The sequence below is a fragment of the Triturus cristatus genome, chromosome 2_2 (assembly GCF_964204655.1).
Source record: "Triturus cristatus chromosome 2_2, aTriCri1.1, whole genome shotgun sequence".
Classification (NCBI taxonomy): domain Eukaryota; kingdom Metazoa; phylum Chordata; class Amphibia; order Caudata; family Salamandridae; genus Triturus; species Triturus cristatus.
In genome coordinates, this window is record NC_140582.1 from 1,162,453,955 (window position 1) to 1,162,480,008 (window position 26,054).

At 45.8% G+C, this 26,054-nt stretch overlaps 1 protein-coding gene across 1 annotated transcript in view; it reads left to right on the forward strand.

Annotated features, from left to right (window-relative positions):
- Positions 1–26,054, forward strand: part of ADISSP (adipose secreted signaling protein) — a 348,232-nt gene that overhangs the window by 150,667 nt on the left and 171,511 nt on the right. Inside the window, exon 3 of the mRNA XM_085642701.1 lies at positions 25,449–25,555. Within this exon, the coding sequence (XP_085498827.1) occupies positions 25,537–25,555 (19 nt within the window). The 5' untranslated portion in view covers positions 25,449–25,536. The remainder of the gene's footprint in view (positions 1–25,448; positions 25,556–26,054) is intronic.

The following is a 26,054-nucleotide window of genomic DNA, read 5'->3' on the forward strand; positions in this document are numbered from 1 at the left end:
TCCTCTATTGTGTGACTCTCTGGGCAGAATTCACAAATTCTGTCAGCTACACCCAGTCATGTAACCCAAGACAGGCTGCAGGCACAAAAGGGGTAAAGGCAGGGAAATGCTAACTATTCAAAATTGTAATTAAACATCCGACTTTACCATTAAAGAGGATTTTTCATTACAATTTCATAGTTGCCAAACATGAACTGAATACCTGATCCCAATCAAAAGAGCACTTATTAAATATAATAAGGCATCCCAATGTTATCCTGTGGTACAGGTAGGCCTCACTGTAGTGAAAAACAAGTTTTTCACTAACAGGACATGTGAAACTTGGAAGTACATGTCCAACCTTTTAATTACATTGCACCCTGCCTTGTCAGCTACCTAGGGCCTACCTTAGGGATGACTTCTATGCTTAGGGGACTGAGTACAAGCACTTTAGCGCTGGTTAGCAGTGCTAGTGTGCACACCCTCCTAAGGCCAACAAAAAGCAATTTCATCACAAAAGTGGATGGGAAAAGGCAAAAGGTTTCAGAAAAGAAGCTACCTTAAGTATAAGTAGTCTCTCAAATTCCATGCCCTGACAAAGCGGTTTTCGTAATCCGTATCACAAAACGTGTTGACTGTAGTTTAGATTATGTAGCATTTTAGAAGACAATTGCTTCTTAGAAAGAACTGTTGTTTTTTGACTGGTAGACCAGTAACTTCGGAGCGCGAACACCAGCATCTCCTGTAACTCCTTTTCCATTAGCACCAATCACAAATCCCCATACGTTCCCTGCATTCCACATTCTAAGAGTACGGTACCAGGCACAACATATCCCACACCTTTAACAATGGAAAGATTTTAAACAAACCCAAATTAACACAAATAATTCTAAAACTAAAGAAAAATCGAAGGAAGATTTTCAAATAAATGAAATATTAAGATTATACAACTAAATTTTAATAACTAGGTCGGAAGAATCCCAGACAGTTATTCAAACCATATCATGATCCTTAAAGCAATCAGGTACATATTTCACAAAGGCCAATTGCATAGGTTGTATAAGCACACCAATCTTCGCACCATCATCGCCACCCATATGACTCCGAGCTAACTCAACCTGATCCTCGGGAATTACTAACACTCTTATTATTCCACAAACGCCCATCACTTGTGCGCCCAGCATGAGACCTCACCTTGACTACTTGGACTGGAGGGGAATACCTCAACTCAGTGTTCATAACATGACGCAGCTTTCTTGTCCTCACCCAACACCCCTTTTTGACATGCACATGTCTCTTACCATCCATCTTGGTTGTATGCCCAGCTTAAACCTTAGCCCTGACATCCACTGCATTAGCTAAGCGTGAAGCATCAAGTTTTGTGACCCATCCAATCTCTACACATTTTGGAACCAGGGACACGTACCCGCAACAAGACTAAAGGCGTAGGTTGTTTCCAATCCAACTTATTGGTTAATGCCAATTGCAATTAATCCTTCACTGTACGGTTGAATCGTTCTAACAGTCCATTGCTTCTCGGATGATATAACGAGGTTCGTGCGTGTTTAATGCCATACATGCTAAAAAAAAAAAACGCTCATTTCATCCAAAATCAATTGTGTGCCATTATCTGTCACAATTTTGTTGGGCTAGCCCTCACTAGTGAATATCTTCTGCAAGAATCCTCCTACAGCATGCGGGTCCACACCATTCTCAAATGCAACCTGTCGTGTAGTCTAACAGAACTAAAGCATACTTGGGAACTTCTCCATTAATCTTAATGGGACCAGAAAGGTCTAGAGCTAGCTTGATGTTTAACTCTACAGAAGTTATCGGTGATGGATTGGTAACTTGGGTCTTGACACTCCTAATACAACTTTCACAATCATTACAAAACACTAATCCAATTTGTTAACCCCCTGGCCACCAAAATCATCATATTCTGAGCTTCATGGCCCAAAATGGCAAATTCCTTCATGTGCGAAAACAAGAACTCTCGCTATCAAATGTAATAGGTGCCAAGTTAACTCCATGGTCATATGCGCATAAGGAGCAAATTCTAAACTCCCCTTGCTCATATTAGGCCAACCACTGTCCACCCAGGCTTTAACCTGAGAGAACACAGCATCGTTCTCAGGTGCCACGCTCCACCCTTGATCAGAGATAGCACCAGCGGATAACCCCAACAATCGCCTCGTCTCACACAACTTCATCCTCCCCAGTATCTCCGCAGTTGTCATCAGCCAGCGGCAATCTGGACAAATAATCTGCCACCATGTTCCACTTGCCAGGTACATTCTCGACTCGATAATGATACTCTTGCAAGCGATATTGGCATTTAGCTACAATGAGAGTAGCCCCCCCGCTGGTGCTACACCAATCAACCATTGGTGTATGATCTGTGCGTGACACAATCGGAACTCCGCACACAAATGTTTCTGAAGGGTTGGGTAGTCCACTACAGTGCCATGGCCTCCTTCTCTATGGTAGAATAGGCCAACTCTGAAACCCTCAATGCAAATGCAAATTACCTCCTACGTTCCATCACTTTTTTGCAAATACCACTCCAAGGCCGTTATTGCTGGCATCGGTGACGATGATATTTGTATCTCAAGGATTGAACGGTTTCAAAGGAAGAGACGCTGCAATGTCCCCTGCGATCACCTCAACAGCACTTTGGCACTCTTCATTCCAGACATGCGTCCATCCCATCGTCGTCGACCGTGAAATGAAGGTAGGAGGCCGTCACAGGAAAGAAGTGTAGACAAGTAACTTCATACAGCGTCGCGCTAATCGCCAGCACCTCCTGCAACTCCTTCTCCATTCGCCCCAACCACGAATGCATGTAAGTTCAGTGCATTCCACATTCTAAGACTGCGGTGCCAGGGACAACAGAACTCCGAACAATAATTGCATGTCACTATTCGATAATGACTGTGCAGTATCGTTTTTTGATTGCGTAAAAGTCTTAGTTGCCCCCAGAGAACTCCGATTTCATTCTTCCGATAGTAACAGTTTGTGTGCGCCATAGTTATTCTCATCATAGTATTATTGTTTACGTTGCTGACCAGAGGTGTTCAACACCTTTTCTGAAAAGAACTTTGTGCAGACCTAAAATCTTTAGGGCAGTCAGGCCCTTTGCTTTTAATAGAATGACCGAACGATGCTGCTAATGCATTGCTTACACCAACCAAACTAAAGATGGCAGAAAGGTGAATGGGGGCAGGTCAGTACTTCATTTGAGCCAATGTTATAGATGGGGACCACAGGTGATCATTTTTGGGGACCACTAGCGCCATTTTTTAGGGACCAGAACTTATTTTTCCTCAAAAGAGTCTGATCTAGAGCAAGATACAGAAAACATAAAAGGGGGAAAGAAGGAGGAAGAAAAAGACAGAGTAACCCTGACAAAGAGTGAAATGGGTGGAAAAGAACCAGCAAGAGTGAGATAAAGGGGCCTGGAGTATTTGGTGGTGGATTTAAAAGGCACAAAGTGGATTTAAGACCACTCAGCCTTGGTATTCAACACTTGACATTCAACAGAACTGGCCTCAGCCTTCTGAGCAAACTTTGGGCCTGGCACTTGTTCTATTACAAATTAAGCAATGGGGTCGGTGACCATCAGAGCTGAGCCTTCCCCCTCATCCCCTGACTTTTCGGCCAGGTGGTGCAGTGCTGTGACTACAAAGGATAGTCATTGGCCGGAAGGTGCGGGTTTAGGTAGATAAAGCGGTGATGGTCAGGTTGACCGAGTCCTTCTTGTAAGTGGGCAACACATTGGCTACCTAGAAGAGTGGGGGCTAGCTTTTGTTCCCCTCCCTCCTGTGTATAAAGGTTTTGTTGGGATATTCTTTGAATGAGGCATAGGTCTTATGAATAGTGAGGCCATGATATTACTCTGTATGTTTATGTGCCAAGGGTGGTGGTGGTTATACACACCTGTTTCATTTAGGCAGCTATTTTCACATACTTCAACTTGTAGAGTTGTTTATGGGGTGCGCTGTCTCACCCACTTTCTGGTTCAGAGCAAGACCGCCCCGCAGGGGATGATCATTGGTCACTGCTGAGATAGAAGCCTGACCTCTGGTTCTAGTCTGCATGGTAAAGGTTACGTTATGTTATGTTAAAAGAACTATAGTGCGCTCCTCTATTCAACAGTGTCCCAGCGCTATACGGTATAGGTGAGAAACCGAGGAAGATGACAATTACTATGAATAGGCCAGGTCTTGTACTTTTTCTTAAAAACCGCTTCAGTCTTTATTTGATGCATACCTAAAGGGAGCTTGTTCCAGCGAACTGGGCCCAGAAAAAAACAGTCACCTGCTGTAGCCAGGCGACCTCTAGGTTGTACAGGCCAGAAGGACAGTGGAGTGACTGTGCAGACCAGCAGGATTGTGAGATGGACTGTGTGTTGGCCTCTGCAGACCAGACAGTGTTTTGCTACCCCCTACTTATGCTGGGCTCGAACATTCAATAAATGCTCAATTTGTGCTCACAGCTGTGTCAGTCCCACTAGGAGTATCCTAGTCTTGTTCAGTGTATTTGACGTGATTACTAAATGTAGACTTCTCAGATTAATAACTGCAACAAAAAAGTTTTTTTAGGGTGTTCGGGTGTATATCTTGCTGCACCTTCCTGTTATGTCACAGGGCACCTAGAGGGTTCCAACTTTGCAAGGAAATGTGTTGTCAGTGAGGTGCTTGGCACCTACAACATGAGGGTCCTGGAAGGCTCTCACACAGTCAAGAGAGCCAGATGTTATAGACATTTTCCAGTCCTAATAGTATTTGATTTCTTTGGGAAATAGTTCTGCATCACAACTGAACTTTTATCCTAATGACAAGTACCTTCCGTCTGTTCTTTCCGGTTTATTAATGTAAGTTATTATATTGCTCTGACCATGACCTGTTGGCGCCAGAGCAGTTTTTCATAGCTGTAAAACAGCAATCAATCAATCAGGGATTTATAAAGCGCGCTACTCACCCGTGAGGGTCTCAAGAGGGTGGGGGGGGGGAAGGGGGTGCAGATCCGGTTCAATCGAAGAGCCAGGTGTTGAGGTTCTTCCTGAAGGTGTGGAGGGTGGGGAGAGTCTGATGCTGACAGGGAGCTCCTTCCTGGCTTTGGCTTTGACGTAGGAGAAAAGGAAAGTGGGAAATGATGACAAAGCAAAATGTCTTTGCGTATACAAGATTCGACTAGTGTGCAGAATTTCTTAAGTAGGTGTACACCTTCATGCTTTGTTTAATGAAGCAGTGAAGTGTGTTTTGCAGCCTGTGTGGGTAGTTTAAAACTGCCTTTTCAACCTGGCAGAATAAGCCTTTTGCAGGGCTACACCTTCCTTTTTATTGCATGTAAGTCACCCCTATGGTAGGCTCTACATAGCCCAGAGAGTAGGGTGCCATGTGTTAAAAAAGTAGGACATGTACCTTTAAGTTTTAGTTGTCCTGGTAGTGAAAAACTCTTAAATCCATGTTTCAACTGTTGCAAGACCGGCTTCTCCAAAAAGATAACATTGGGTTACCTTATTACATTTAATACATGATAACTTTCAAGTGGAAGCAGGTAGGAAGATTGAATTTGTTGTCTAAAGAATTGTAATTTAAACCTCTCTTTAATAGTAAAGTTGGATTTAAGTCACAGCTCAGAAAATGCCACTTTTAGAAAGTGGCAAAAAGAACAGATGATAGACGGAATAGTGAACTAATCAAACATTCACCCCCAGTCACAGACCTGGGTTAAATCAATTGTTCTGTTTTGCTAGCCACGCCATTCCTATTATGACCCAGCCATATGCAAATCAATCTTGACCCTGCCCCCTATGGGAATAGTCCAGCCCGAACAGCCAGGCCAGGTCCTCCCTGGACCAGAAACAAGCATCCTGAGACCTGTTTCAGTGTATCACCTCGTATCAGCCAGACTTGCTTGAATCCATTGGCATAGTGAGCACGGGACCCACGTCCGGGTATACCTTTCCAACTTGGGGCAACCAGACTCATACGGCCTGAATTGGAGACTGAGACCTATTTCCCTTTAGGGCCTTCTGAGGAACACAAATAGAGAAGATCTGAGGATACTTATGGCTACTTCGATACTCTAGCAGAGCCCATGGCTGATGACACCTGGTATGAGGAGGACCTAGCCGATGGCAGTGGTCTAGACACCTCACCAGACCCTGTCTTTCTCTCTCCTCCTACAGTGGCTACAGAGGCAGGGGCTTCCTTCGCAAAGTTTATCTCGAGGTCAGCTGACGTCCAGAAACGTCAGCTGCCATGGTTCAGGTTAAGAACAATGTCTTGACAGAGGTGCTTGAGCCCAGGGTATACCTTGCAGAATCCCTACTCCACTATTTATTTTGATAGTTTTTTATAGCGCAAACTTGACCCTTGCTGGTATCGGACCGCTTTACAAAATCTCCAGTGAGCAGCACAGTGATAACAAAGTCCTATATGAGGAAGAAAAATACAGGAAGTAGTTGGAACCCACACAGGGAGGGTACGTGTAGGAAAGTAGGATCTACTTGTATGGTTACCCCCACTTTTTGCCTGGTACTAAGCTGTATTTTGACTAGTCTGACTGGGATCCTGATAATCAGGACCCCAGTCTATCTGCTTTCTCCCTACATTGTTGTGTTGAGTACTTGGGTACTCTCCAGATTGGATACTGGGGTACCCTTATCAGTCCCTAGTATATGGTACTAAGGTTCCCAGGGCATAGGTACCCCAGAGGTTTCCCATGGGCTGAAGCATGCATTATGCCACCCATGGGAGACCAAGCAAACTGGATCTACAGGCCTGCCATTGCAGCCTGTGTAAGTTGTTGCTTGCACCACTTACTTAAGATATAGGTTTACTGTATATAAAGGTCACTGCACTGCAACCTATAAGTCACCCCTATAGCAGGCCTTTGCAATCCTGAAGGCAGGGTGCTTGGTTGTAAGTGAGAGGGCAACCCTGCATGAGTAGGACACCCCTTCAGCCTAGGGAGTCCATTCTCCCTGGTTGTCCGTCAAGTAGCCGTATACTATATAGAGGGGCACCGCGTAATTACGCGATGACCATCTTGAAAATGGCTGCAACGAATCCTATCATGGGAGGTATGATTCCAAGCCCTGTAAGAGTTCTCCTTAAGGCTCTCAGTGTTCCCAGTACCAGTCTTCTAGACCCAGACAGCACAAAATGGTTGCTGCCGACTAAAGACCCATTTCTGCCCTCCTGCTGCTGAGCCAAGCTCGAGCGAAGGAAGGTGGAACAATAGGCATCCTGTCACAGGGAAGTGTGACCACCTCCCAGACAGGATTTAGTGTATTGGGACCAGGTGGGTGCACCTGCCAGCACCAGAAAGTCTGCATGAGGGGCACACTTGGTGTCCCCTGTGCATAGTCCAGTTCAAACCTCTTCTGGGAGCCGTTGGCTCCCGCTCTGGCGCGAAACTGGATAAAGGACATGGGAGTAAACGACCCCCTGTCCAGATCCCTCCCCTGGGAGGGTCCCCTGAATCTTCGCAGCCCTTTCCCTAGGGTACTTAAGGGCTTACTTGGGTGTAGGTCCCTAGATTTGTCGCGGGATAAGATTCAGATCAGACTCTACTTCTACCATCTAGGCACTCTGGACTTCATTTGGGCCTGATTTCATCTCCCTTCCAGTCTGCTGCATCGTCTGTGCCTGTGCATCATACAGGAACCTTTCAAGGCCTGTGAAGCATCAAAGACACTTGAAGAAATCTCCCTTGGAGTGAAGGAGTCACTCCCCTGCATTTGCAGGCACCGCAACTAAGTCGACCAGTCTGCAGATCCTGAGCTCCTCCAGACTCTGAGGGCTCTGCAACACAGGTGGTGGTTTTCCACAGCTCCTGAGGCCTGCCCTGCCCTCCCACCAAGTTTGAGGCCAGTATCCCTTGTGGGGGTTGCAATAACCGAACCCCTGTACACCGCGTCCATCTTGCAGTTGCAAAGGCCTGTTGGCTTCTTTGCAAGAAGATCTTCGGGCTCCAAGCAGCCCCAACCTCTTGCACCCTCAGTGACAAGAATCTTCAGCCACACAGCATTGTGCGCATCTTGGCCTGCATCTTTTGGTGAGCTGCTTGAGGTCCTCTCACCACGCCTGTGCCTGTGGGTCCACTTGAGGGTCACACTTGTTTCTTTTGGGCTCCCCTGATTTCTCGGGGCCTGCCCTGACTCCCTTGCTGTTGGTGAGTGCCCTGAACTATGCTGGTCCTGACGTTGTTCCTTCTTTGATTCCTGCGTTGGTTGCATTTGACAAGGCTTGTTGGTGCTCCCACCAGACACCGACCCCTCAGCACTTGACATCCTTCGTGGGACAGCTTGTGCATGGCTCCTGATCCGCCTCCGCGTAGCCTGAACCTCACAGCTGCAGAGTCAAGGTCATCGTCATCCATCCTGCAACACCCGACATCGGAGGGCATTTGTCTTCCAAGTCTCCTGGTCACTCTTGAGTGACATAGACTCTGTCCCCTCTGCTTGCAGGTACCTTTCATAAAAATCCATCCTCTGATTCCATCGGACACTTCTTCTTTCTTCCACAGTGGCGGTTTCCCACACCACTTCACATGTATGCACCCGGCTTCCCTGGTATAGTTAACTTGGGTACTAGGGTATCCACAGGTGGGGTGGCTCTCCAACCGCCTGACTTCCACTGGGTTTCTTCAGGGTCCACATGGAAGGGTCCTTAATCTTTAAAAATCCAACCGCGACTTGCACATAGAGTTGTACGGAGCATGCGGTTATGTTTCCGCACTGCATACGCTCTCCGAGGGGTCCCTATCTACTCGCCTTGGGTGGTTCCTTGGGGTCCAAGCACTTCTACGTCTTCTCGACCCTGTCTTGATCCAAGTTGTGGTTCTTGTACCACTTTCTTAGTATATGTGTATTTCGTGCTATTTACTGTGTTTCTTTACTAAAGTATTGTGTGCATTGTGTTTATCTTTGTGTTGGAGATACTGGAACGTACCAGAGAGGATTATATAATAAATAAATATTTTTATAGATACTTGGTGTGGTTTTTTTCACTTACTCTATTCTATAAGATTGCATTCTGGCAAACCAAGCTGCTTTACACTCCTTTTGGACTAAGCCTGAAGGCTGCTCTCCACAGCTACCACTTAGAGCTTTCTAAGATTGTCTAAGACCTTTTTAAATTACCAGAACGGTTGTCTGGACTGGTTCAAGGTGCCCACTTAAATAAGTGGACATCATATACCAGGCCAGCTTCTCACACTGGGGTTCACTATCAGTGTGCTGGAGTCACACCTGACTCCCTCTCAAACACTCCCTTTAGTCAGAGCTATTCTGGATACAGTGCAGTTACAGGCTTATCCTACAGAACAGCAAGTCTGGGATATTTGGGCTATGATTCTGATGTTTCGGCTGCTATCCTGAATTTTGGTGGGACTAACCCTGAGGCTCTCATAGCCTTCTGCATCCGGCGGGTAAAACATGCCTGTTAGCAAGTGTGGGCTCTGCAGGAGGACCTGAAGTCCCAGTGCGCACAGCATCAGGGGAATATCTGTGACGTAGTCGGATAGTGGACGAAACTGCAAAAGGTGTGCAGTGGTGGCTCACATGCTGTGATTAGGTGAGGAGACAGACACCTCTTTCTTCCCTATCCAGAGTTCACAGTAGTAACAGATATCACTTCTGGGTTGGGGTGGAGATTAGTGAACTCTGGCCTCGGCGGAGTCTCCGCTCCATATCAACATGTTGGAACTGAGAGTGATTCGCCTGGCACTGAAAGCCTTTCTTCATTCCAGCAATGGAAGGCTGGTTCAGGTGTTCTCTGACAACACCACCGCCATGTGGTATTGCAACAAGCAGGGCAGGGCAGGGTGGGGTTGTGGACCCTGTGTCAAGATGCCCTGTGCCTCAGGACGTGGCTGGAACAGCAGGAAATTTCTTGATGGGTCAACATCTTTCGGGCTCTCTGAACACCAGAGCAGATGAACTCGTGTTCACAGACCCCTTTTGTCTTGAGTGGAGTTCAGGAATCCTGTACGCCTTTCTGCTGATACCACTCCTGTCCAGAGTTGTAATGAAGATCAAGAACGACCGGGCCAAAGTCATCAAGAGGTTATGGAATAGGAAGAAGACTCCAAAAACTCCTCTTCGAAATCCATTACTTAAGAATTGTTTTTCAATTCCAGGGGATACAAAGAAAACTGAGTGCACGTATGGCTCCAGTGGCGTAAGGCAAAATGATGGAGGCCCCCCCTGCAGAATGTGATGGGCAGTCCATGGGTCTCCCATGGCTCACAGACGTTTATTGGCCTTGGGCTGAATGGCCCCCTTGAAGGGTTGTTGGCCCCCTAGAGTGTTGCCATACTCCCTGCACCCCATCCCAGGGAATACAGGGGCGTGTGTTTAGTCGGTCACTTTCACAATGACCCTTTACATCAGCATCATCCATGAGAGATGCCACCAGGAGCGGTGCTCTCAACATTCAGAGAGCTGCTCCGCTGGCAACATCTGGCCGTGACGCTGTGTGTCAACTAATGTATGGGAAGAAGAAGACGTTGTGGACGCACGCGTTGTGTAAGCTGTATTTCAGTGTGCAAAGAGCATAACATCTATCACTCAGAAGAAATGGACACTTACAGTCAGCAGTACAAACCGTGAGCTTTTTGTTTAAGTTATGACTCAAGTTGTTTACTTACATTTCGTTTTTTTAAATACTGACTTTTTTCATTTTAAAGGTAATTTTTTTTTTTTGTTTTTTTTTTTTTAAAGGCTTGGAAAAACATCCTCAAAAAAAACAAAATCAAACCCATTCTCATTTCAGCCAAATTAGTTCACACGTGCACATGACCCTCGGAGCACCGGTGAATAATGCGGTCATTTGTCACCTTGGTTTCACTTTTCACTTTCTTTGAGCTTTCTAAGGAGATTTTGTGTTGCCCAGCCCTTTCCTGACTATTTTCCAGGCTAAACCTCAGTCCGCTCACAGTTCTCCGGCACATCGCGTGGTTCCACATTAATTCTGCCTTCAACACCGATACGCTATGCCTTTGTGAGCGTTTCATACTCCAGCGGACTAAACAGCCTTACCCACTGTACTTGGATGTCCTCATTATTATATAATACCGACCTTCAATAGACTACTCTGTTTTCAGACTATAGAATCACATTTCTAAAATTTCGGAAAGCGCATTTGACTTTTATTTTCAATAATATGTAGGGCATTTAAGTGTGATGGAGTACTTGGTCTGCTTACTCATGAGGCGCCCTATGGTATACGATTACAATCTATTTGTTCTCAAACATAATGTCTTATTTGCAGTTAGTTTAGATTAATGACAACCATTTAGCCATATCTGGTTAGTGACGTTTCTCCTCTTTGGAAAATGTTCGGGATAAATACTGCACATACACGATGACTACAATTGTACATGCTGATAATGATAACTTCCTTGTTGATTTACTGGATTACTGATACGTGTGTCTCTCTCTCTCCTGGAATGTGTCCTGTGATTTAATTGCACACTAGATAACTCCCTGAGTAAGGACGCTACTTTTGTGAAATTGATTTGCGACATGACAGAGCTATTGAATAAGCTATGCCATTTCTTCGGGTGATTTGCAGATCATTTTTTAACTTTTGATAATTCTTTTTTCTTTGGTTTTTCTAATTTTTCCGATTTCTTCATATTCCCATTCTCATTGTTTTACACACATCTTTCGCTTATCTGATTTACTATATGTGGGTTTTCACTATCCTTTGTTTTATTATGCCCTTTTGTAAACATTTGACAATTTTGTTCTTTCTCTTTGTACCACTTAATTCTTTTTTTTTTTTAATAAAGTATCCAATATGGTTTTGCTCTTACATTAAATGTGAGGTAGGTAAGAATATAGAGAATTATTCTGAAACATGTTAAGGGTACTTCCAAATGTGCATTCGTCACTGACGGCTTTAGTGATTCTTTGTTTATCCATATAATATGCAGTACATTTAATTGCTATTTCTTATTGCCATCTAGCGCATCTAGCCCCTGCTGAGGTGCTTATCCAGAGCGCATGCATCTCTGCCCGTTGTTCTGGGTGTGTTAATCTATAACATGCTCTAATTGTAATCCATGGGCTCCCAGCTAGTAGATCGTCAGAAGTGGGACTTGTCACTGTGTGAGAGTAAATGTGTAAAAAATTATTTGTGGTGACATCAGGCAGACAGGCTGTGCGGTGCACGGATGACACGTATTTTTCTGGTTCTTGCAGCAATCGCTCTGGTTTAGACAAGACTTTATTTGAGCCAGTGGCTGCAGGTGGGACCTGGGGGTTAATTTGAGCCGGTGGCTGCTGTCGTCCATCGGCTCTCGATTTTTCAGACCGGCTCTAATTTTCATTCAACAGATGTAGGAGAGGGTAAACCGAGCGGAAAGACAGAGTTCGAGAAAGACGAAAAACCGTCACAAAAATGGACAGGTTTCAGGGAGCCCGCTTCAGCAGCATAGCTCTGTAGATCTGGGGTTTCTGCTGAGAATTGTAAACCTATTTCTGTTAGAGTTCAGACTGCCTTTCAGTATGAGGTTGCTGTGATTTTAAAAAAACTAACTTATTTTTGTGTGTTGTTGTGTGTGTCCGTGTTAACACACCCCTCCCTGCTTCAGTACCAAGTCTGCAGAGCAACTTTGATGTCCGTGTGCTAGCCATCGACCAACCCCATGTCTTGATGACTATATCCAGGCATGGGTTTTCATGTAACACAAAGCATTCTGGTATTTGTAGTGCCCTAATGAAACTGCTCCCAAGGTGCTTGATGCTGGAAAACCAGAACAGGATCAGACAGCATCATACCATGGCAGGTGTTCAACTTTACAATTGTTTTCCCTTTAGTTTACAATTTAATTGACCACCTACTTAAGGATTTCAACAAGTGTTTACCTGAGCTTGCCAACCTGTTATTGTTGCCTTAATAGTAGCCAGTTGATCAGAAAATCAAGGCCTAAAAATAGCAAATTAAGAACCCCCCCCGCCTTTGAAGTAGATGCGATCGGCAAAATGCCACCCCAGATAGGCCGGCAATGGTAATGCCTGTGATGTATGTTGTGAGCAAAGGCACAATGTAAGTGAGACACTTAACAACTGTCAGGCCAGACCTAGAACTACAGAATCCATGGTCTATGGCAGTGGCGCTCCTAGGAGGGTTGTAGGGTTCCTGAGCCCCCATTCGGATGACTTTTGGAATAATTGCAGTGTTTAATCTGGAAGCGCATGCGCTCAAACGTTAGTTTAGGTGCCCATCTGGTGCTGTCGAATGGCAGGGATGAATAATACCAGGGCTGCCTAGTCTACATTCTACTCATACCTCTTTCTTCTACCCCCACACACTACATGTCTCCTCAACTCACCCTTGCGATCCTTGCTTTCTTATTCACATTTTTAATACCTTTTTTGCATTCAGATTGGGTCAGACTTTGATTAAAAAAAAACTAGTACAGCCAAAACCAATAGGCCTTGCCTTTATGAAAAGTGCCAAGCTATTGCATTTGCGTGTGTGTGTTTTTTTTAAGTAGAAACCTTTCAAGATACTGGAGGAAGAGCATATCTAAATGTATTTCAAAATAGTACATGGAATTCTTTATTTTCTAGCTTTATAAATTAGATGGCTTAAGTTTCCAGATAGTTTCAATCCTCAAACAGGCAGGATTTAAATAATTCTTTTCAGTTATAAGGAAAACACTTGCCAAGGCATGATTATTTTACACAGGGCTTGGCATTTGGTCCGCGGCAGTAGATTACAGCAGAGGTTCTTAACATGACTTCCATGGAGCCGCGATTTATTTATTAGTGAAATCCAGGGACCCACGCTGAGTCATTGCAGGAAGCTGGGGGCCCTGGCTTAAGCATTTTCAATGATTATAAACTCCAAACAAATAGATCTTTGTGGGCCTGTTCTGAGATTGGGGAATCTCTGCTTGGTAACGCAACAAACAAAGCTGTGTTTGCGTTGGTAAAATGCGGCGCTCTCCAGTTCATGAATGTGCTCTGAAAGTGGCTACGACTTGCTTCATCTATACAGGTTGTTGTAACAGCCCATTTGTGGTAGTCCTGGTCCAGGAGGGCGGACTTGGGTTCATGCCATCACTTTACAGCCCATACATCCTCATGAGGGCACACCTCTCGCCAATAGACTTGCCTCAGATTTGGTAGGTTGTGATATAGTATTGAGGAAATAGATTTTTAGGACAGATGTCCAAACAAGGATTGATTACACCGTGTTGAAGGCCACAGTAACAACCATTTGCAATGCAATTGGTCTCGCATTTGCGAGAGTTTGAGCTAGTGCCATTGTAAATGACAATGCCTTTTATTTATGTGTTTTGAAAACCTGCAAGCGGTGCATAAACATGCACTTTGTACTTATAGTCCTTGCTTACAAGAATTAAAGTTGGCATAACTGCGCCACTTTTACTGCCAGTCTTGCTTCTTGTAAGAATGGACTATAAGGTCAAAGTGCGTGTTTACGCTCCACTTGCAGGTTTTCAAAACGTATAAATAAAAGGCATTGTCATTTATAATGCCAATGGCTCAAACTCTTGCAAATGCGAGACCTATTGCATTGCAAATGCTTGTTTTATCTGCCCTGTCCACCTTCTTTCAAATAGAAGCATGAATCTTAGATATTTATTGTTCTTTGACTCCTGCTTTCCGTACAGGAACAGGACTTCCGAAGTAATATATGTGACAAACTCTGGCCATAGTTTATGGATTACACGCTCCAAACTGATGGATAGCAGTGGCTTTGCGGTCCTATGTCATAAAAGTCGTGTATTTAAACCATGTGACCAGTGGCACAGCGCAGGTTGGACCCCCATATAGGTGCGCAGCACAGCGCCATGTCTAGCGGTGTGCGCCTCAGGTCCATGCCTCCCAGCTTCAGTACAGATATATTTGTGGCACTCGGGGGTCTTCAATCTGCGGCAGAAACTCGCACTGACAGCGCGGCGGCCTCGCCGCCCGGATTTGATCAATTTGCCGTCAGATGCGGAACAGTCTGTTCTGCTGACTCGCGGGTACGGAGTCGGACGGGGTTTTATGATGGTGGAAACTGGCGCGCGCTCAATGCCCATCTTCAGTTCCGTCCAAAGCAGGTTTCTGTCCACGATTTATATTCGCAGCCCCTTTCCTCCACTGCCTCTCGCGCCACAGGGGTTAATGCTGCCTCTCGCGCCGCTGAGGAAGCTTTGCTTCCGGAACCCATTTGGGTAAACCTGATTGCTCCCACATTTCGGGTGAAATTCATTGCTTTCACATTTCGGGTGAAATTCATCGCTTCCACATTTCGGGTGAAATTCATTGCTTTCACATTTCGGGTGAAATTCATTGCTTTCACATTTCGGGTGAACTTCATTGCTTCCACGCTTATTCAATAGAAATGTTGCTAATTACTTTATTAGCAGCGTTTTTAAGATGGTGGTTCTCGAATCGGCTTCTATTTTTTAGACTGTATACATTGGTTGCATAAGGCCCCTGTGCTCCAAAACAAAGGGACGCCTCTGAATGCACAGAGGTTCTTGAGCTAAGGACTGGGAGCGGAAGCCCTCGGACATGTGTTGAACATACCAGTTGTTAACCCGTTCCAGACTGGGGCGTCTCAAGTTCTGCCATCGGGTATTAAAATGCCTTTGAGGGATGGTTGCGCACTCGCCACGAATGACCTCTCATTTAGGAATGACCCCGTGTACGCGCTCCGCAAGGTTGGCATACAATAGTTCCGGATTCTCTAGTATCTTAGTACTTTTCTTTTGAATATATTTTTTACCGGTTCTTTAGTGATATTTTTTTAATTTTTATTTTGCGTTTTTGTATTGTGCTGTTATTGACCCAAAAACACAACCGATGGTCCGCCAGACTGCTTTTTTTTCGTTTTCTTCTTTTACTTTTGAAGATTTCCCATTTCTGACAGTTAACTCAAACCACAAGTTGCAAGTAACATGCTTTTTTAAGGCATTTTGTCTTTTTCTTTCTATTTTGGCCCACTATTAAACGTGTCAACTGCTAAAGTTTCTAGTTACAAAACCGGTGCCTGATATTGTATGTTGTTACATGATACTGAATACCGAGCTGAGAGTCGGGCAGATTCTAAAACGTTGCTTACCAGAGACGACGTAAATCAGAACAAATAAGCATTGGCAAAGCCAATTTCTAATTTAGAAGTTTATTGGCTTTGCCAATGGTTTTTATCAATGTTGTGCAGAATGGCTAAAGGAAAGGAGCAAAAAAAGGTGCTATAACTTAGCGGGCACGTCCTTTTCTAGGTGCGTGCACCATATACATGTCTGTCTGTAAAATAATGTGAGCACTTCACCCCATGTGCCCAGTTGGGTCGGTAAAGAAACAAGCATTGGCATAGCCAGTAGGTCTCGCTTTTGAGACCTTATAAGTATTTAGTTATGCAGCACAATATCCATGGTGCAACAACAACTGTTGCGTGGCAAAACACTTATAAGGTCCCAAAGGCGAGACCAATTGGCTGTGCCAATGCTTGTTGCTGTTTTTGTGGTACTGCAATATAAAGGGATGTTATTTGTCACAGTTTACAGTTTAGATTAGATCATTGATGACATTATTGTTAATAGGATCACGATGTCTCCAGTGACAACTTCTTGCTGCCCAGGTCGTGCCGAGGGGATCCTTTTCCGGTGGTTCTGCTGTCCTGATCGAGCCGAAGGTCCTGCTGTAGTTGTCTCCTCCCTTTGTGTGTGGTTGGGTGTGGTGTGTGTGGTTGTGGGTGTGGTTGTGGGTGTGGTTGTGTGGGTGGGGTTGTGTGGGTGGTTGTGTGGTTGTGTGTGTATGTGGTTGGTTGTGTGTGTGTGTGTGTGTGGGGTTGGGTGGGTGGTTGTGTGTGTGTTGTGTTTGTGTGATTTGTGTGTGTGTGTGGTTGGGTGGTTGGGTGTGTGGTTGGGGTGGTCCCAAAATGATGCCGGTAAGAGCCTGACCCTGGGTCATGATCAGGGAGGGGCTGGCGGTCAGGATTTGATTCCTCACAGGGAGGCAGTGCACATACAGTATTAGGATTTTGTACACACCCTTGATCTTTTATTTGGATCATTGTTCGTAGAGATAGCGGTATGTTGTGAAACGGACTGTTACAGATCAATGCTATGTGATTTTTTCATTTTCATTTGATGCATGTAAAACGTACGTATTTTGATTCGGTGGTACCAACCTTTTTGTGAGCATTTCTCTAATTTACTGACTGTGCTTGAAACGGAATTACCATGTTATATGGTATAGCGGTCTCTCACTAGCGGCATATCACACATTCCAAATATTTCGTACATGTAGCAGCATTTTTCCCTTTGGCTACAGCGCCAGAGACCTTTGGTCTGAACTACATTTTCCTGGATTGCTATACCAAACATATTTTTTATGTAAAGCGGGTTGGTTTAAGCCACGAATACCGATTATCATGATCTACAGCGCCGGAAATGTGTGTACTCACTAGTCAAGGATATATGGATCGTTTAAGTGCCATTACCGTAAAATTATAGTGTGTTATTTTTGAGAAATGGCCGTACTGGTCCATTAACGACATAATCGCCATGCCTATGTACCTGTTCTTTAAAGAACGATTGTTAAAAGGTCGTCAAATTGGTGTATTAAAGACTGACGTTATTGGTAATAAGTTCCAGCGCTGCACCATTGAGAAGAATGACATTAAATTGTGCCAATGCAGGTTCATTGAAGAGTGACTCTGCTGTTGAGATACGACTGCTGGATTGCTAAATTATTGCTCAGAATAGTCTGTAAGCGCGAAGGCTGGGGGAGGGGCGGAGGCAGGGAGCAAGCAAGAGGAAAGACGGATGGCGCTGAGGGCTGGCGGTTCGCATGTGCACGCTCGCGTGAACGCAAGCTTGTCGCCAGCCAGCAGCACTTTGAAAACTCACCTACTAAAGTCTCTCTGAGCAGCGCATGCGCGCTGACTCAGCGAGACCTAAAAAGTGCAGGTGGAGGGAGCAACACAAGTAGGGGTGGGCGTAACTTGTGTAATTCCGTGTAGCGGAATCAAGCGGAATTACCCAGAATTACGTGAGAAGAGTAACTCTGTGTTTAGTGCTAGTTTAATTGCACAAAATGGACACAAAGATTCATTCTGCTCTAAATAGCGCTAAATGCAACACAATACGAATAGTGAGCAACAGCGGGCACCCATGCTCGCTAAATGCGCTCTTGCAGTAGGATCCCCCAAAACAATTCCTAATTACGTGAGCAGACGTAATCGCATTATCACCAGTAATTCTGCATCAAAAAGTAACTCAGAATTACTGAAATTACTCCGAGGTAATTTAAATTCCACTCCGGCCTAAACACAAGGCCGCAAGTAGGGGGTCCGGCGACACTGAGGTTGGGGGAACAAAAGCAACATGAGGTGCAGAGGAGAGAAGGAACAGCAACATGGAATATGTAGGAGAGGAGCTTATGAGTGAGGGTGACAAGCAGATGAAGGAGAGCACAACATGCACAGGGAGGGGAGAAGCAAACGAGCGACAGAGAGCAACACTGAGTGCGGCTGTGGAAGAGAAGTACATGAGGGATAAAACTGGAAAACACATGCACTCTCATGGAGTGCGAAACCCAAAAGAAAAATGCAATGCTTGAAAAGCGAGCATTGGAGGAACACAAGTAGTGTGTCCATGCTCGAGGGGAGGGACAAAAACAAGAGGAGGAAGGAAAGCCCACACAAGTTAATGAATGAAAAGCAAGCAAAAGAGATTGACACTAATACTGAATGATTGTAAGCAAAGGGCGGGCTCTAAGCCCATTGTAGGCTGACAGTAGGTCTTTTTTCCAACAGACAGCTTGCATACTCTGGTAGGCGAGACCTGAAAGCGATGCATCATAACATTCATTGAGAAAGAAACGTCTGACGTGCTGCCACATTAAGAGGTGGGGACAAAACTGTCTGGCAAAAATTAGGCCGAGCTGTTCCGAGTCTTGCTTTGGAAAATCACAGAGGGCGGGTTACAAGAGTCAACACAAAAGCACTTGTGTTTGGGCTGCCCAACCCTGCTTGGACTGGACTGCAAAACTGTGTACGAAGGTGGAGGACTGAGGCCACCCAGCCAATCCTAATGATGTAAGTGCCTCACTTTGATTGGTTGAAGGAGAGCCAACAGAAGTCAAAACATGTCTCTTTTTAACCCATTGCAGTTGCTTTTAACCTTGAATCCAGCGCCCCGCCGTAAGCCACAACTGTAAGACTGGGAATCCCCAAGCCGTTTCTGTGATTTGTACCTCAACAATAATACACAAAGTACACACACTGTATTACTTTCCTCTGCAACCCCATGCTTAAAACATGAGAGCGACTACACACTGGTTTAAGACCCACGATGTGACCTCCTAGCTCTCGGCAGAAGTGGTGGGACAGAGGGGGTAACGGGATCGACACTGGCCCGGGACACAGGGCAGCAGGCGAGCTGGAGACCATGCAGGGCCTTTGTATCCAAAGGTGACAAAAACAGAGATTGCAATAAATTAGAGAATTGTGTGCTCGTCATGCCTGAGGACATGCTGCCTGTGGGAAGTGGTGCTCTTACATGCAAGTATTTCTGCTGTGCTGACGGGTCCAGGCATGGCCCCTTTCCAATACCAGAAGTGTGGGTGCCTGAGGTCTGTAAATCCCAGACCGTGTAAAGCAGTGGAAGGGAGACCGTGCGGCCTGGAAGGGCCATTTCCGCAGTTTACCTATGTATAAATGCATGGATCACTGCACCTTTTTTCTTGAAAATCCTAAATCAGTATTCGTTTTAGTCCGAAGCTGGATGCTAGTTCAGTTTGGAGAGTGTTTGAATGCAAATAGTGATTTTGCGTTTTCACAAAGGCTCTGTCCTGAACTAGCTTTCGGCTTATGACCAAAAACGTTTTTAAAATGCTTATTTTTAGGTCGCAGCCTACCAGGTTTGCTAAAGACATCCTGGGAATATGCAGAAAGTTGACCTAGTAATGCATTCTGTCTGTTGCTTACCATTGGCTTTGTGGTTTATAATTTACACTTTCTGGCTTTCTATTTGCTGGATTTATTTGCTTTAGGCTGTCCAGCTTGAGTTTGTCTCTCCTGTTGCCCAAACCTTGTTTAATGCAGTGCTTAATTTTAGCCGGTTCTTTCCAGTGCTCAGCAGCAGCACTTAATTGGTTTTCGGTGCTCAGCACCGGCACCTAATTGTAAACACCATTCTTAGAACAGTCCACCACATGGTGTCGCTGCTCATCTAATTTAGAGATGAGCAGAACAACGGTACTTTAGGACTACGATATACATTAAAATTGCTCATACCTGCCTCCCCAGCCATTCCTTTAGCTTTAGGGACCTGGAATAATCTGAACTGTCACATTTACATGCGAGAGAGCTGCTTATTAGTTGCTTTGGCAGCGATGACAAGGGCGATGGGTGGTGCAAGCTGCAGTGGCCTCCTGGTTAGAGCCCTGGCACTTAATATTTTACAAATTAAGCACCGGTTTACTGTATTCTTCCACTAATTCGCTTTCTGTAAACAGGCCTTTGAATCTTGTTCTAATCTTTTCACATTTGCTGTGCATTCAAAGACAGAGGTCAGATGCCAGGCTGCGTTTTCCAGGGAGCTTGGTGTTTATTTTTCTTTCTCTGTCTTCAGAGTGAGAGGATTTATGTGACAATCATGCTGGCTCTGTAGAAGTGCATGAGGAAGGCTGTATGATGTCGTTTTGTTTTATGGCACACACCAAATTTAAATATCTGTAAATGTGCTATGCTGACAATCAAATCAATACACTAGGTGATGACCTTAACACACATTGTTGGCGCGCTGTACACTTTTTAGCAGGAAACCTATGCGAGTGCAAATATAATGGTCATTTCAATTGAAGATGTGTTGTCTGTAAAGGCAGTACGCTACCACACCATGCATACTCCACTTTACCCCACTCCACTCTAATCTGCACCAATCCACGCCGCTGCACTCCACTCTTCACCACTCCACACTACACCACTTTACACTGCACCCTTCTGTGCACCACCGCACGCCTCTCTACTCTACACCTCAGTACTCCATGCCAATGCAGTCTATCCCACACTACTCTGCACCACTGCACTCTTTGTCACTGCTCAACTCTGCGCCACTCAACGCCACCCTACTCTTCAACACTGCACTCTATGCCAATGCACTTTACTCTATACCACTCCACTGTGTGCCAGTGCACTCTATGCCACTCCCCTCTACAGCACTGTAATCTACTCTGCACCATTGCATTCTACTCTAAAACAATGTACTCTTCACCACTGCACTGTGTGCCACTGCACTCAGCAACCCTTCACTCTGCACCACTCTACACCACTGCACTCTATGCCAATGCACTCTACACCACCTTGCTCAAAATCAATGCACTGTATGCCAATCTACTCTGCACTGCTGCGCTCTACGCTATTGCACTCTACGCCATTGTACTCCAAGTCACTCTGCTACACACCACTGCACTCTACTTTATGCCACTCTACGCCGCTCTACTTTATGCCACTCTATGCCATTGAACTCTACATCGCTTTATCTCTGCACCACTGCTGTCTACGCCATTGTACACTCACTGCATCCTATGCCACTCTATTCTATTCTACTCTGCGTCATTGCACTCGACACTACTCTATTGTGTCACTGCACTCTACTCTACGCCACTGCACTCTAACATACAGTGCAGTCATGCAGAGTGCAGTCATGCACTCTACTACTGCACCACTCTGCTCTATGCCAATGCACTCTGCACCACTCTACTCTGCATCCCACTCCATTCTATGTGACTGCACTAAACTCTGCAACACTCCACTCTGCACAACTCTACTCCGACACTTTACCCTGTCACTCTTCTCTGCAGCACTGCACTTTCCACCACTAAACTCTATGCCACTCTAATCTACTCTGCACCACTGCACTTTGAGCATCTATACCACTGCACTCTACTTTATGCCACTCTACGCCGCTCTACTTTATGCCACTCTATGCCATTGAACTCTACATCGCTTTTCTCTGCACCACTGCTCTCTACGCCATTGTACACTCACTGCACCCTATGCCACTCTATTCTATTCTGCTCTGCGTCACTGCACTCGACACTACTCTATTGTGTCACTGCACTCTACTCTACGCCACTGCACTCTAACATACAGTGCAGTCATGCAGACTGCAGTCATGCACTCTACACCACTCCGCTCTATGCCAATGCACTCTGCACCACTCTACTCTGCATCCACTCCATTCTATGTGACTGCACTAAACTCTGCAACACTCCACTCTGCAACACTCCACTCCACTCTGACGCTTTACTCTGTCACTCGTCTCTGCAACACTGCACTCTCCACCACTAAACTCTATGCCACTCTAATCTACTCTGCACCACTGCACTTTGAGACTCTATACCACTGCACTCTACGTCACTTCATTCTAATCTGAAACAATCTACTCTGCCACTGCAGTCTATTCGACTCTGCGCCACTCCTCTCTACGCCACTCTATTCTACACCGCTGCACTCTGTGCTACTCTACTCTACACAAATTCTCCCTACATCACTTTACTCTGAATAAATACACTGTCAATCTACTCTGCCCCTCTGCACTGTACGCCACTATACTCTATGCCACTGTACACCATTGGACTCTGTCACTTTACTCTACACCACTCTATGCCACTGATCCCTACGCCACTCTACTCAGCAGCACTGGACTGTCACTGAAGTCAATGCCACTCTACTCTGTGACACTTCCCTCTATTCCACTCCACTCTGCACCACTCTACTGCAGTTTATGCCACTCTAATCTACTGTGCCCCACTGCATTCTGACACTGGCTGCATTCTACACCACTTCACTCTACCCCACTCTACTATGCACCACTTCAGTCTTCACCACTGCACTCTACACTACTTCAGTCTAGGCCACTCCACTTTGCTCCCCTCCATTCTACGGAACTGCACACTATTGCCAGTGTATTCTACGCCACTACTCTACACCACCCACTCTATTCTGAAACAATCTACTCTACTTCACTTTATGCCACTGCACGCTATGCCACGCTACTCCACTCTGCAACACTACAGTCAGTGCTGCTCCACTCTACACCACTCCACTCTATGCCACTGTGCTCTACTCTGCACCCTTTTACTCTGCACCTCTCCACTCTGAAACAATTTACTGTAGGCCACTGCACTCTATGCAACTCTTCTCCATTCCACTGCACTCTACGCTATTCCACTGTACTTTAAACCCCTGCACTCTACACCACTTTACTCAAAACCAATGCACCCTATGCCACTTCACCCATGCCAACTGGTTTGCACCACTGCCCTTTACACCACTATACTCTAAAACATTCTACTCTGTGCCACTGCACTCTGCGGCACTGCATGCAATGCCGCTCTACTTTATTGCACTCTCACTGCACTCTGCGCCACTCCATTCTACTCAGCACCACTTTACGTCAGTACTCTATGCACCACTCTACGGCCCTGACATCTGGCACTCTGCCACTGCATTCACTCAACTCCGCTGGACTCTACCCTGTACTACTCCACTCAGTGCCACTTCATTCTGCACCACGCTGCTCTGCACTCTACGCCACTGCAATCCACTCTGCACCGCTCTACTCTATGCCAATGCACTCTGTGCCAATCTACGTCACTGCACTCTGCTCCACTTTACTCACAACTAATGCACTCTGTGCTGCTGCATTCCACTGTACGTTGTGCTACTTCATTCTAGGCCAATACTCAACTCTACTCCACTCCGATACTCCACTCTATTAAACTCTGCTCCACTAACACTCTACCCCACTCCATTCTATGACACTACTCCACTCTACGACGTTTTACGTAACTCCTTCTGCGCCACTTAACTCCACTCTGGCACACCACTCCACTCCCCTCTATGACAGTCTACTCTGCTCTACGGCACTCTACGCAACACCCTCTTCGACACTGCTCTACACCACTCCACAACACTACACGACACTAACCAACTCTGACACTTTACTCCACTCAACGCCACTTAAGTCTACGCCCTTCCACTCTACGACACTCTACTCCGTCCACAACACTGTACGCTACTCCACTCCACGACACTCAACTCTACTGTGCGCCACTCCATTCTACTTCACTTTACGACGCTCCATGCCACTCACTTACCCCGCTAACAGCAGCCACTAGGAGGCACAACATTGCTTCCAGTGCTTTGATGCAGGCTGGTCTAATGCGCTCTAGAAATTCTACAGTTAAAACATATTGGCAAAGCCAATAGCTCTTACGTAGGCGGGACCTATTGGCTTTGTCAATGTTTGTTTCAAACATACCGTAAGCGATTTTTCTGATGCATCTATGAAAGGAGTAGGCTTCATTAGGTGTGTATAATTGTTACTTGATGAAACCACTATCAAACCACTATCCTCAACGGAGGCACCATCGTGATACTGGTATTTTGCCCAAAATGCTTATGGTTATTGCCAGAAAGTAATACCTAGAGGTCATAGGGGTCAGCAGAGCTCAAGTTAAATAACTACATTTCTTATGTGGATCCACGTTCGCTGCCTTTTGAGGTTTTCATAATATTCTGTTTTTGTAAAATAATACTTGTCTCTTTCCATGTTGAAATAACAAGAAATGTGTCCGCAGATTTAGGGATACTAATTTTGTCGACATCCGAAGGATGAAAGGCTAATTGGTCCTCCGTGAAGTCGGACCTGTGGTTTTAGGGTTAAACACGGATTTCTGTAACGTGTGCTTTAATCCTCTGAGCTATTATTGTGTGCACCGAAGAGTGTAATATATTATTCTGAAGGCATAACAAGCTCTGTGGCAGCATACTGTGCAAATTACTCTCAATCTGCAGCTACGGGTCCCGAAATACAGTTTATGTTGCTGCTTCGTGGAGTTTGAGGGCAGCTGTGACGTAATCGGAGGTAATGTGAATTGGCGACTTCGCCTGCACATTGCTTCCTGACACATAAAAAAAATACCATTATCGAAGCCGGCAGGTTATTGCGTTTCAGAAGCGCTCGCCTGCAACAGGAAATTAAATTTACGGAGTTTGTCTAATGTCCCGTAAATACCTCCGCACTGCAGCGCGTGTGCGCCTTGAGCCGCACTGCGAGGCGCTGATAAGACCTGAGTGGGAAGTTGTAGCGTCGGCTGGCGGGGGATTAATATTTTACGCCGCCTGGTTATTATTGAGCCTGGCAGGGGAGGGGGAGTCAAGGTGGTCGGGTGGGGTTGGTCAGTGAGGAGGGGGTGTCGGTCAGTGCAGAGGGGTGTTTATTGGGGTGCTGGGTGATGTCTGGGGACACTTCGGGCTCTAGGACCTCGAGGGAGCCCTCCGCCCTCCGAGGGCTCCCCGAGAGCCGCCCTGTGCCACTCCAGTCAGTGCCCGCTCTCACCAAGGCAGGCGTGCGCTGAAACCTCTACACCACTGCAGGCGCCTAACCTGCTCTCTCTCACCTTCTAGGCGCCCTCCTCGGCGGGGAGATGCGGCGCTGCTGACTCTCGGCTCTCGACGGTGGAGGTGTGGAGGTGCAGCTGCGGAGGGACGAGCCATGGCTACCGCCAAGAAGGGTAAGTTCAGAACGAGTGTGCACGAGGGTCTTTGAGGCGCTTGTATCCTGGGTGTGTGATGGTGAACAGGGGTCACCTCTTTTCAGAAAGGACAATGTGCATGGAAATGTTAAATAATTGTATGCACGTATGCCATGGCAGTGAACGTGGAAAAATCCCAATAACACGTTATTTAGACACCCCCCTGATTACTGCAGTGTGATGGTACGAGGTTTTTCCCACAGTACGGTGAACGACACGGTTCAATGCCTCATATATTTCATATTTTAGTGACTTTACATAGAAAGCATCCGTGAAATCTCTGCTCGAGTTTCTGACTTTGAAACGGGGAAACCAGGTGGGAGTCTCGGCGTCTTTTAAACATGCTGTGATTCTGGGCAAATCCGTCAACCTCCTCACGCTTTTAAAAACAGGAACGCGCCCTTGTGAAATGCAACTGGTTCTCGTGTGAAGCGCTCCAATACTGTCGGGTCGAGCTCGCGCTATATAAAACTACAAA